The 12,511-nt window shown below is 44.1% G+C and overlaps 2 protein-coding genes across 4 annotated transcripts in view; both read right to left on the reverse strand.

Annotated features, from left to right (window-relative positions):
* Positions 1 to 239: 239 nt before the first annotated feature.
* LOC307151162 (fibulin-7) overlaps positions 240 to 12,511 on the reverse strand; it is a 28,908-nt gene continuing 16,636 nt past the window's right edge. Inside the window, exons 2-8 of one of the 3 annotated variants that reach the window (XM_079859033.1) lie at positions 11,948 to 12,098; positions 11,685 to 11,858; positions 5,325 to 5,351; positions 5,157 to 5,288; positions 3,961 to 4,098; positions 2,472 to 2,607; positions 240 to 1,039 (exon numbers count right to left, since the gene is read on the reverse strand). In XM_079859033.1, coding sequence (XP_079715159.1) covers positions 679 to 1,039; positions 2,472 to 2,607; positions 3,961 to 4,098; positions 5,157 to 5,288; positions 5,325 to 5,351; positions 11,685 to 11,858; positions 11,948 to 12,098 — 1,119 coding nt within the window. In that variant the 3' untranslated portion in view covers positions 240 to 678. Of the gene's footprint in view, positions 1,040 to 2,471; positions 2,608 to 3,960; positions 4,099 to 5,156; positions 5,352 to 11,684; positions 11,859 to 11,947; positions 12,099 to 12,511 lie in introns of all 3 variants that reach the window. The other 2 variants (XM_079859034.1, XM_079859032.1) reach the window with 2 other exon arrangements.
* LOC307151161 (uncharacterized protein) lies at positions 9,022 to 10,822 on the reverse strand. Its single transcript, XM_079859031.1, has 2 exons — positions 10,511 to 10,822; positions 9,022 to 10,318 (listed from the first exon to the last, which is right to left on the reverse strand). Exons 1-2 carry the CDS (start codon positions 10,680 to 10,682, stop codon positions 9,114 to 9,116), a joined length of 1,377 nt encoding a protein of 458 aa, XP_079715157.1. The 5' UTR covers positions 10,683 to 10,822; the 3' UTR covers positions 9,022 to 9,113.

Genomic DNA, 12,511 nt, shown 5'->3' on the forward strand with positions numbered 1-12,511 from the left:
TTAAAATTTTTGGGTGAACTATTCCTTTAATGTAGAAATGTCAAGGTGGAGATCATAAGTCTCATATTTTCTTTATTTTGTAAAAATATGTAGTGAAGCAATTGTTTCAATGTCATGTGGTGCAACTCTCCAAAAAAACTTAGTGACAAATAAAAAAATGTTTTCTCTTAATGTTTTCAAAAACTGTTTTTAAAAATAATACACATTCATAGTATAATTTATTTTATTACTTTTTATTTGATGTTACAACACATTTAAAGTCAGTAAATGCTTTTCTTGAAAATTGTGTTTTTTAAACCCATAAAACCAACTTGAATTCATTTCTAAAAAACTGACATTTCAAACTAAATTTTAATAGATTTGTCCTTTTATTATTGTCTTCGACTACCTTATTTGTCCCAGAAATATTTTTTATATGAAATGAAGTCATTTTTCCACATTTCAAAATGACAGGTCACTGTCTTAATTATCTTCAACATGCATAAATATTTCGGTCCAAATGGAAGGTTTTTGTTTCCTATTCTGAGGGCTTAAATTACTCCGACCACTCGTAAGTTTTCTTTTGTCCTGGTAAATTGGCACCTCAGGAATAGTATAATAGTGCCTCTATCTCTCCTCGGCAGGGACGGTCCCCAGTATCTCGCCTGTGAATGATTTCACAGCACTGTCTTCTGCGTCTCAGAAGCTGTATGGTGACACAAAGAGAGTGACTTTGGTGACGTATCGCCCCAGCAGCACCTTACTTTCCATTTCGCTCATCTCGATGTCGACCTCTAGCGTGGCGGGACCCTGGACGGGCTTCACCAGCACCAACTGCCCCGTCTGTCTACCTGCGCGCTGGACGCTGAAGTGCTGGACTCCCCGCGGCCGCAGCAGGCCGAAGCGCAGCTCGTCGCCCAGGACTCGGACCGCAGACAAGCGGAAGAGCACGGTGGGCACCGATATGTTGGACACCATCGCCATGAAGTGGAAGTTAATGGAGACCGGGGCCTGCAGACAGGAGTGGTCTCCTTGGACACACGGGTTACGGTCACAGCGCCTGGGCGGAGGAAGAGAAACCAGAGAGAGGCGGTGGGAAGCCAGACCAAACTTTAACCTTAAATTATGTCTTGGAAATATAGCAAGTTGATCGGCAGAGCAGTAAATCCAGAAATTTAGATTTAAAACAAATGTGGAGCAAATTATAACTTGGGGGGAAAACTATTGTTTTTGCAACAATGCTAAGAACACGTTTCCCATCTGTTGCTTTATAAACCAATATACCAACCAAACCCTTTTAGCTACGCCAATTCGATTTTCAAATCTGTCAGTATGAACTGAAATTGAGCTAGCATAGCTAAAAGAGTTTGAGTTTACATGTTTGTGTTGTTTGTGTCTTAATGCAGCCTTCGGATTAATTGTTTGGGTCCCACTTTATATTAAGTGGCTTTAAAGGGTTAGTTCACCCAAAAATGAAAATTATGTCATTAATGACTCACCCTCATGTCGTTCCAAGCCCGTAAGACCTCCGTTCATCTTCGGAACACAGCTGAATAAAGTCGTAGTTTTTGTTATTTTTGGACCAAAATGTATTTTCGATGCTTCAAAAACATATAACTAACCCACTGATGTCACATGGACTACTTTGATGATGTCTGTATTAGCTTTCTGGACATGGACAGTATACCGTACATACATTTTCAATGGAGGGACAGAAAGCTCTCGAACAAAATCTAAAATATCTTAAACGGGATGGACGAGGTCTTACAGGCTTGGAACGACATGAGGGTGAGTCATTAATGACATTATTTTCATTTTTGGGTGAACTAACCCGTGAAGTACTATGTACTTGCATCAAAAAAAAAAAGTGCAATGTACTTATTGTGTTCATGTTGTATTGTAAAACACTTTTGCTGCTTTTGAGGAGTGATACGGGTACGGTTAGGGACATGTGGTGGTATGGGTGGGTTAATGTGTAAGGGAAGAGTCAACAGTGTAATTATAAATGTAATTACATAAATTAATTACAGCTGTAATTACATGCAGGTATTTTTTAAAATATAAGTACAATGTAAAAACAAGTACAGGGTGGGCCATTTATATGGATACACCGTAATAACATGGGAATGGTTGGTGATATTAAAGTCCTGTTTGTGGCACATTAGTATATGTGAGGGGGCAAACTCCTCAAGATGGGTGGTGACCATGGTGGCCATTTAGAAGTCCACAAACAGGACTTTAATATCACCAACCATTCCCATGTTATTACGGTGTATCCATATAAATGGCCCACCCTGTATGTACACAATATGTCCATTATAACAAATTATTAATTTGCATGTTAGTATACAGTAGTTAAAACCACTGAATATAAAGTGTGACCATTGTTGGTCATGACCGTTTGTTTTGGTGACTTCTCCAGCCAGCTCTTGAACACCGCTCACCCTGAGCTCAGGGCTAATCTGAGAGACGCTGGTGGTGCTGTAACTTACAGCGCTGAGGTTTTGATGTATGTGGCGTTGCGGAAGCGAGGACAGTCCACCGGCTCACAGCGATGACCTCCGTATGTGTTCACACACACCTGCTCCCTGCTGCAGTTATGGCTCGCCCTCACACACTCGTCAATGTCTACACAAAGCACAAACAACTTATTTAAAAGGTTCTATTTATCTACTATGAAAATATTAGACTTCAGTTTTCCCATTTTTAAGTTAGTTGACTTGTATCTTGGTCAATCTAGCTTTGTTCTAAATCCTAGTGAGCTGTATACCAAGGCAGCATTTTAAGGCACTGTCTCAAGATGACCTTCACCTTCTTTTGGGCAAAATCTACGGCCACATTGTACTCCCAGCATGCCCTGTAAAAACTTCAGCGGCTGTGTTCAAGTCCAACTTTCCTCAGTCTCGTTCACACAGATGCACATCATTGCTTACGTTGCGTGAGCGCCCACTACTGGCAGATGCAATGTGTTTAAATTGAACACTCTCAGCCCTTGATCACTTGTGGGTAAATTAAGTGCGACTCTGCGAGTTGCTGTTGTGACGTCACAACCGTTTTGCACTGTGGTCTATGGATCTGCCTGAAGTGTACGTATTGAGTAGACTTGCTCCTTTGGTCAAAATCGAGTCCAAATAAACTTCCCTCGCCCACTTGACGAAGTTGAACGCACTTCAAAATGGTGGCGGGGGATCCAGCCGAGAAGTGCTCAGGGAAGTTCACGAGTGCATGTCTAAAAGTGGAGTTAAACACAGTGAAAGAAACCCATCCAAGATAGCAGACGTGTGAGAAAATCCTATAGTTTAATCAAAAAACGTTGATTAAATATAATAATTCAATATAATTAAATTACTGTTGCCTTGAGTATTTAGTTTATTTTCTCCATAAAGATTTCTTTAAAAAAAACCTGATGAATTGCATTACAAACTTTCTCGAAGCAGAAAAAAAATCAAAGCCTTAAAAAAATATAAAACTTCTGCAATTTTATGCAACTTTAAGTTTAAAAACAGTATTTTTTCAATTTGTATAATTTTGTTCTCAGTTTAGATAAACACAAGCATATAAGTAGTTTGCAAGTTTAGGGAGACATATTTTGCCATGATTTGCGCTTCCATGTTAATGGTGTCTCCTCTGATTGGTGGATCTCTCTCTGGGATTATGGGTAATGTAGTTCTCCACAGGGAATTTGGCATATACATTATTTTTGTTACCTCTGAAACAATTCTCTATGGAGACGAGTGGGGTTTTCGCCTCCTGCTGTGAATCCCCAGTGTTTCAAGAGAAGAGCTATTTATGTGGCGTGTAGAACTGATGTTGATGTAGAGCGTTACAAACACTCCATCACTGAGGAACGTTGTATTTCGGATGCTGCCCTAGAAAGCCGCTGCATCTGTGAGCAGCGCACTAGATAATGAAACAGACTCTCTGTCGTAGTTTAAGATGATTATACAGGAGCAGATAATGGAGGTCTGGTGATGAACGCACCATGGCAGCTCCTGCTATCGCGGCCCAGGCGGTATCCGGCCGGACACTGGCACCGGAAACTTCCAGGTGTATTCACACAGGTGTGCAGACACAGACGGCCAGGTGGAGTTAGGCGGAAGAGCTCGCATTCGTCAATGTCTGAAATACACACACACACACAGCGCTGCTTTAGGTCAGACGTCGCTGCTGTCATTTAAGTCCTGATACGACTGCTGTGGCATTTGCGTCTGAAAACTGTTCAAAAATGAAACTCATTAATCATACATCAAACCTACCGTGCTGTATTAATTTCTGTTCTGTTTCATTTCATACATGATCACACTGAATAATTTAGCATTTAAAAAATACGTTTAATTGAACATTGGCTGACATGGTCTTTTATCACTGGCATTGAGAGCCAGTAACAACACTGGAATAAGCTGATTTTCATGGCAGGTATTATAGAAGCAAAAATGATATAAATGTATAAAAATCAAATTCATATATATATATATATATATATATATATATATATATATATATATATATATATATATATATATATATATATATATATATAATCCACTTGCGAGTCGTAAGACTAATGAGAAACGGTCAAGCAGAAGTCTGGTCTTCCACTGATCATTATCAACATTTATTCTCCTGCTGACTCTCGCCAGGTGCTGTACATACTCTGTGTAATACTGGATACAGTAGTTCTGTGGAAAAGAAAATAACCTTTCTGAGAGTTGATAGACGATCAATACTTTATTTTATTCTTGTGAAGGGTGATGATATCTTCTCTTAACTTTTTGGACCATTCTTTTGACTTAGCCATATTTCTAACATGCAGTCAAATGTGACACTCAACAAACATCGCCAGTTCAGATATCTCATGTGTTCTAGCTCAAGCACACCTGGTGCAACTAATGAAGCCCTTGATTAGTGAGACAACACCTTTTTTGCAGATTTGCACTGTTCTGATGGACTCTATTCAGGGGGTTGAATAATTTTGAGACTGCAGAAGTCATTAAAAGTTGCATTTTCAGTTAAATTTGGGGAAACCACTTGAAACATTTGTTGTGTTGAGCTATTTCAATTACTTTTGTTTGATTTGTTCATTGCAAACAGTCTGTAAAGTTTGCCAATAAACCTGATTGGCAATGAATAATTTTGATAACAACGGTATATATGCAGTGTGTGTGTGTGTGTGTCACCTGTGCACAGTGTGTTGTTGTGGCTGGAGATGCTGAACCCCGGCTCACAGCTGCAGTGACTGGAGCCCAGAAACTGGATGCAGTGCGACGGCCTCTCAGACGCTGATAGAGCAGTGTATCCATCAGCGGATCCATCACTGTATCCATCAGTGTATCCATCAGTGTTTACATCAGTGTTTACAGGGGCGTCCACAACTGAGACCACACAAACAGAACACGCTTATACACTGACCTTTGACCTTATAGACTTCAGTCAGGGTAGACACCACATTTAATATGACAGCAAGGTCCCGATGGAAGTAAAGTCCATTCAGTGTGTCATAACATGTAAAATATGGCTTTGGTTTGAGAAGAATAGAAATGGCCCCACAGCAGCACAACACTGGATGAGCTTCATTCATTAAACCAACACGTGACTGTTTCAGTCAGAAAGTTGTTAAAGGGGGGGTGAAATGCTATTTCATGCATACTGAGTTTTTTACACTGTTAAAGAGTTGGATTCCCATGCTAAACATGGACAAAGTTTCAAAAATTAAATTGTACGTTTGAAGGAGTATTTCTGTTCCAAAAATGCTCCTTCCGATTTGTCACAAGTTTCGGAAAGCTTTTTTCGAGTATGGGCATGTGACGTCAGATGTAACGGAATTTCCTTATATGGGTCCTAAGGGCACTTCTCCGCGGGCGCGCGCACACTCGTAGACCAGAGAGAGAAGAGAGCGAAAGCAGTACGCCCATCAAAGCGCTGTGCTCGGCTTTAGGGAATTCAATGTCACCAAAGAAGTGGGTTTTTGGTTGCCAGGGCAAGACAACCCTGCACAGATTCCCAAAGAACCCAGCGTTAAGGGAGCAGTGGATGGAGTTTGTTTTTTCATAGCATCAACGGAGGTTGTGCAAGACTGTTTGTTCACTGCATTTCGACGATGCTTGTTTTATAAACAAAGCCCAGATCGACGGATTTGCAGATCGTCTAATGCTTAAGGATGGAGCAGTCACAACGATAAAGGTTCGCGGTCGTGCGTTGGAACCGCAGGCGGTGAGTAAAACTGCTTCTATTGTCTCTGTGTGTTGTTAGCTCGGCGCGTTAGCACACAGCTTTAGCTTCGCCCACACGGCCCGCCTCCAGCAGCTCGTTTTTTTCCGGAAAGACTCGGTACAGCCTATCTTTCTTTTATAAATATAATAAAACTAAAGACTTTTTGGAGATATGAAGGATGCAATACTACTCTATAGGTACTCAAGATTAACAGGAGATTGAGTGAAAATGAGTATTTCACCCCCGGACCCCCCCTTTAAAAGGATTTACACACGTTATCCGGCTTGTGTTTCATGAACAGGTAAAAAGTGTTGCTTTGAATTGAAGGTTTTATAAACGATTTACACAAAAAATGCTCAGCTTGTGTTTAATGAATGATTCTTAAATTGTTTTAAATGTGCAGATGCAAAAGATTTTATGAATAATTTATTCATGAAACGAGAGGAAGGAATGCCTGTGTAAAGCATAAACTGAATGTAAATTATGCAAGGGGTTTTACGAAGGATTTGCACTAATTTGTTTGGCTCGTGTTGAACAAATAAGGCGTAAACTGTTCTACTGAATTGAATACAAACATTTATGCAAAAGATTTAATAATAATTTATCTTGTGTTTCATGAATGATGCATACATTGTTACACTTGACAATTAATGCCAAAGGCTTTATGAAGGAATTACACAGATTTTTTTGCTCATGTTTTATAAACGAGGCATTTATTCTTGCAATTAATTCAATGATTTTGCTAAACGTTTTACAAATAATTTGCACTATTTTGCTCAGCTGCTGCTTCATAAATTAAGTGTATTTTATTGTTTATTTGAACACAACAATTTATGAAACATTTTTTGCTTGAATTTCATGAATATGCCATAAATTGGTACATTAAACTGAATGCAACAATATAAATAAGGTTTTTCAGATTTGTTCTGCTTGTTGCACTGAATTGACACCAAGAGGTTCACAAACGATTTACACTGAACATTCGCCCAACTTATATTTCTGAAGTCTAGACCAAGGCTTTTCAATCTCTCAGATGCCACTGATATGATCATATGATATGGCAGTTATATGATTTCATGTATAAATACCCGTATATTACTGTGGAAAATTAATATTACAAATGTGTAAATTATTTCGTTTCTATGACATTTCTACCCAGTGCAGTGCTGAACTCTTATATATGAACTTTTTATATTTGTTTTTGTTTATTTTCTTAACATTTAGTTATTTAGTCCAATTTATTTATTTTATTTAGTTACATGAAACTGTATTTATTTGTAATCATTTTGTCCATCCATCCATCCATCTTCTACCGCTTATCCGGGACCGGGTCGCGGGGGCAGCAGTCTAAGCAGGGATGCCCAGACTTCCCTCTCCCTAGACACTTCCTCCAGCTCTTCCGGGGGGACACCGAGGCGTTCCCAGGCCAGCCGGGAGACATAGTCTCTCCAGCGTGTCCTAGGTCTTCCCCGGGGTCTCCTCCCGGTGGGACATGCCCGGAACACCTTCCCGGGAAGGCGTCCAGGAGGCATCCGGAAAAGATGCCCGAGCCACCTCAACTGACCCCTCTCGATGTGGAGGAGCAGCGGCTCTACTCTGAGCTCCTCCCGAGTGACCGAGCTTCTAACCCTATCTCTAAGGGATCGCCCAGCCACCCTGCGGAGAAAGCTCATTTCGGCCGCTTGTATCCGGGATCTTGTCCCTTCGGTCATGACCCACAGCTCATGACAATAGGTGAGAGTAGGAACGTAGATTGACCGGTAAATCGAGAGCTTCGCCTTGCGGCTCAGCTCCTTCTTCACCACGACAGACCGGTACAGCGACCGCATTACTGCAGAAGCTGCACCGATCCGCCTGTCAATCTCCCGTTCCATCCTTCCCTCACTCGTGAACAAGACCCCAAGATACTTGAACTCCTCCACTTGAGGCAGGAGCTCTCCACCAACCTGAAGCGGGCAAACCACCCTTTTCCGACTGAGAACCATGGCCTCGGATTTGAAGGTGCTGATTCTCATCCCAGCCGCTTCACACTCGGCTGCAAACCGTCCCAGTGCATGCTGGAGGTCCTGGTTTGATGAGGCCAGCACGACAACATCATCCGCAAAGAGCAGAGATGAAATCGTGTGGTCCCCAAACCTGACCCCCTCCAGCCCCTGGCTGCACCTAGAAATTCTGTCCATAAAAATTATGAACAGAACCGGCGACAAAGGGCAGCCCTGCCGGAGTCCAACATGCACCGGGAACAAGTCTGACTTACTGCCGGCAATGCGAACCAAGCTCTTGCTCCGGTCGTACAGGGACCGGATAACCCTTAGCAAAGGGCCCCGAACCCCATACTCCCAGAGCACCCTCCACAGGCCACCGCGAGGGACACAGTCGAATGCCTTCTCCAAATCCACAAAGCACATGTGGATTGGTTGGGCAAACTCCCATGAGCCCTCCAGCACCCTGTAGAGGGTATAGAGCTGGTCCAGTGTTCCACGACCGGGACGAAAACCACACTGTTCCTCCTGAATCCGAGGTTCTACTATCGGCCGTATTCTCCTCTCCAGTACCCTGGCATAGACTTTCCCAGGGAGGCTGAGAAGTGTGATCCCCCTATAGTTGGAGCACACCCTCCGGTCCCCCTTCTTGAAAAGAGGGACCACCACCCCGGTCTGCCAGTCCAAAGGCACTGTCCCCGACCGCCACGCGATGCTGCAGAGGCGTGTCAGCCAAGACAGCCCCACAACATCCAGAGACTTGAGGTACTCAGGGCGGATCTCATCCACCCCCGGTGCCTTGCCACCGAGGAGTTTCTTGACAACCTCGGTGACTTCAGCTTGGGTGATGGACGAGTCCGCCTCCGAGCCCTCAGCCTCTGCTTCCTCAATGGAAGACGTGACGGCGGGATTGAGGAGATCCTCGAAGTATTCCTTCCACCGTCAGGTGATATCCCCAGTCGAGGTCAACAGCTGCCCACCTCCACTGTAAACAGCGTTGGTATGGCACTGCTTCCCCCTCCTGAGGCGCCGGACGGTTTGCCAGAATCTCTTCGAGGCCGACCGATAGTCCTTCTCCATGGCCTCACCGAACTCCTCCCAGGCCCGAGTTTTTGCCTCCACAACCACCCGGGCTGCAGTCCGCTTGGCCCGTCGGTACCCATCAGCTGCCTCAGGAGTCCCACAAGCCAGCCAGGCCCGATAGGACTCCTTCTTCAGCTTGACGGCATCCCTTACTTCCGGTGTCCACCACCGGGTTCGGGGATTGCCGCCTCGACAGGCACCGGAGACCTTACGGCCACAGCTCCGAGTGGCCGCGTTGACAATGGAGGTGGAGAACATGGTCCACTCGGACTCAATATCTCCAGACTCCCTCGGGATCTGGTCGAAGCTCTGCCGGAGGTGGGAGTTGAAGATCTCTCTGACAGGAGATTCGGCCAAACGTTCCCAATAGACCCTCACAGTACGTTTGGGTCTGCCGAGTCTGTCCAGCTTCCTCCCCTGCCATCGGATCCAACTCACCACCAGGTGGTGATCAGTTGACAGCTCCGCCCCTCTCTTCACCCGAGTGTCCAAGACATACGGCCGGAGGTCGGATGAAACGACCACAAAGTCGATCATCGACCTCCAGCCTAGGGTGTCCTGGTGCCATGTGCACTGATGGACACCCTTATGCTTGAACATGGTGTTCGTTATGGACAAGCTGTAACTAGCACAGAAGTCCAATAACAGAACACCGCTCGGGTTCAGATCAGGGGGGCCGTTCCTCCCAATCACGCCCCTCCAGGTGTCACTGTCGCTGCCCACGTGGGCGTTGAAGTCCCCCAGTAGAACGACGGAGTCCCCAGTCGGAGCACTTTCCAGCACCCCTCCCAGAGACTCCAAGAAGGCCGGGTACTCTGCACTGCCGTTCGGCCCGTAGGCACAAACGACAGTGAGAGACCTATCACCGACCCGAAGGCGCAGGGAAGCGACCCTCTCGTTCACCGGGGTGAACTCCAACACATGGCGGCTGAGCTGGGGGGCTATAAGCAAACCCACACCAGCCCGCCGCCTCTCACCATGGGCAACTCCAGAGTGGTGAAGAGTCCATCCTCTCTCGAGGAGTGTGGTTCCAGAGCCCAAGCCGTGCGTAGAGGTGATCCCAACTATCTCTAGTCGGAATCTCTGAACCTCACGCACAACCTCAGGCTCCTTCCCTGCCAGAGAGGTGACGTTCCATGTCCCTAGAGCTAGATTCCGCATCCAGGGATCGGGTTGTCTAGGCCCCCGCCTTCGACTGCCGCCCGATCCACTTAGCACCGGCCCCTTACGGTCCCTCCTGCAGGTGGTGGGTCCACGGGAGGGTGGCCCCACGTCGCTCCTTCGGGCTGAGCCCGGCCGGACCCCATGGGGGGGGGTCCGACCACCAGGCGCTCGCATACGAGCCCCAACCCCGGGCCTGGCTCCAGGGTGGGGCCCCGGCTGCGCCATACCGGGCGACGTCACGGTCCTCGTTTTTTTTTGCATCATAAGGTTTTTTGAACCGCTCTTAGTCTGACCCGTCACCTAGGACCTGTTTGCCTTGGGAGACCCTACCAGGGGCATATAGCCCCAGACAACATAGCTCCTAGGGTCATTCGGGTACTCAAACCCCTCCACCACGGTAAGGTGGCAGTTCAAGGAGGGGTAATCATTTTGTATTTATTTTAATCAAATGTTTTGATTAGTTAGTTATTTATATATTTAGATAAAATGTTTTTATTTATTTAAGTTCTCAATTTTATTTATTTTTATCAAATGTTTTTATTTAAAATTGTTTATTTTAATCAATTTATTTTAAGCTAAAATATTAATTCATTATTTATTTATTTACAATTTGATTCATTTTAATTAATTTTTTATTTAATCAAATAAATGTATTTGTCGTCTGATCTGTGTTTTGCTTCGGTTGGACTGAGTTAGTTTTGCACTGTTCTCAGTGTTTTCTTTCTTCATGCTCATCTGTTGCCATGGTTTTTGATTTGTCTTGTTAATTACCTCTTTAGTCCCAGTGTGTGTGTAAGTATATATATATATATATATATATATATATATATATAGCCTGTTTCACTTGCCAGTGTTTTGTTTTTTACATTTTCACACTGCTTTTCTTATTTTCATTTATTTAAATCAAGTTTCATTTTAGTTTTGCCCTATTTGTTTATTTAATTTATTTAAATAAATTGTATTTTTATCAATCAAATTGTTTTTATTTAAAATTGTATTCATTTTAAACAATTTATTTTAATTTAAGATCATTTATTTATGTACAATTTTATTTATTTTATTACAATTTTAATTTAATCAAATTTCTTTAATTATTTTTACACTGCTTTTCCATGGACTAGCACTGGGCCCTGAGGGTCTCTGGAGCCCAGTTTGAAAACCCCTGGTCTAGACATTCATGTGTCAAACATAGGCTATACTAAATACTGATGTCAGAGTGGAGTGTGAGTGTAAATGACAGGTGAAGTGTGTGTGCAGTAGTCGTACCCCTGCAGGAGGGCTTTGCTCCGCTCCAGCTCCGGGACTCCAGGCAGACTCTTGTCTCCGGCCCCGTCCGCTCAAAGCCAGGGCTGCACACGAAGTGGACCTCGTGTCCCGACTCAAACACACTCCCGAGGACCCGGCCGTTAGCCAGCGGTTCAGGAGGAGGACAGGCTGAGACTGGAAACGAGATGAGCAGTTCCTACAGCCTGTACTTCATGGTGTAAAGGACAGTGATCTGTGTTGGGCCGTGGCGCTGCCGACCTCACCTGTGCTGCTGTGTTTGACTGTGCTGTTCTGCAACAGGCCCAGTTTCTTGCGGAGGCTCCGCAGACTCTGTAGGAAGGACGTCTCGTGGGCCGAGAGGAGCTTCTGCACCTGCCGAAGAGCGTTCAGCACCTCCGGTCCGCTCCGACAGACCTGAGCAATCAAACACAGAAACACACAACACCATCTCACGCCACCTGTCACAACATGTGAGGAACGGCTAATCATTCACATAATTATCTGTAGATGGTTTTATTAGACTTTTTATATTTTAAGACAAATATTATAAGATAAATGCTTATATATATATATATATATATATATATATATATATATATATATATATATATATATATATATATATTAGGGGTGTAACGGTACGTGTATTCGTACCGAACCGTTTCGGTACAGGGCTTTCGGTTAGGTGCACGTGTGTACCGAATGACTGAATGCAATATTTTGTGTGCGGAACATAGGTACATTTTCGTGTTTCCACAGGAACATATTAAGTGGCGGAAGTCTCCGCGTTCAGCGCAAATCCCGCCCTGCAGCTGATTCTAATGTTT

Source organism: Squalius cephalus (assembly GCF_949319135.1).
Source record: "Squalius cephalus genome assembly, chromosome: 23".
In the NCBI taxonomy this organism is placed as follows: Eukaryota; Metazoa; Chordata; class Actinopteri; order Cypriniformes; family Leuciscidae; genus Squalius; species Squalius cephalus.

Excerpts from the sequence above, each read along its gene's own strand:
- LOC307151161 (XM_079859031.1), bottom strand. The coding sequence starts at position 10,682 with ATGATGCAAAAAAAAACGAGGACCGTGACGTCGCCCGGTATGGCGCAG. Across the intron at positions 10,319-10,510 it reads CGACGTGGGGCCACCCTCCC|TTGGGATCACCTCTACGCAC; the intron begins GTGGACCCACCA and ends GACTAGAGATAG.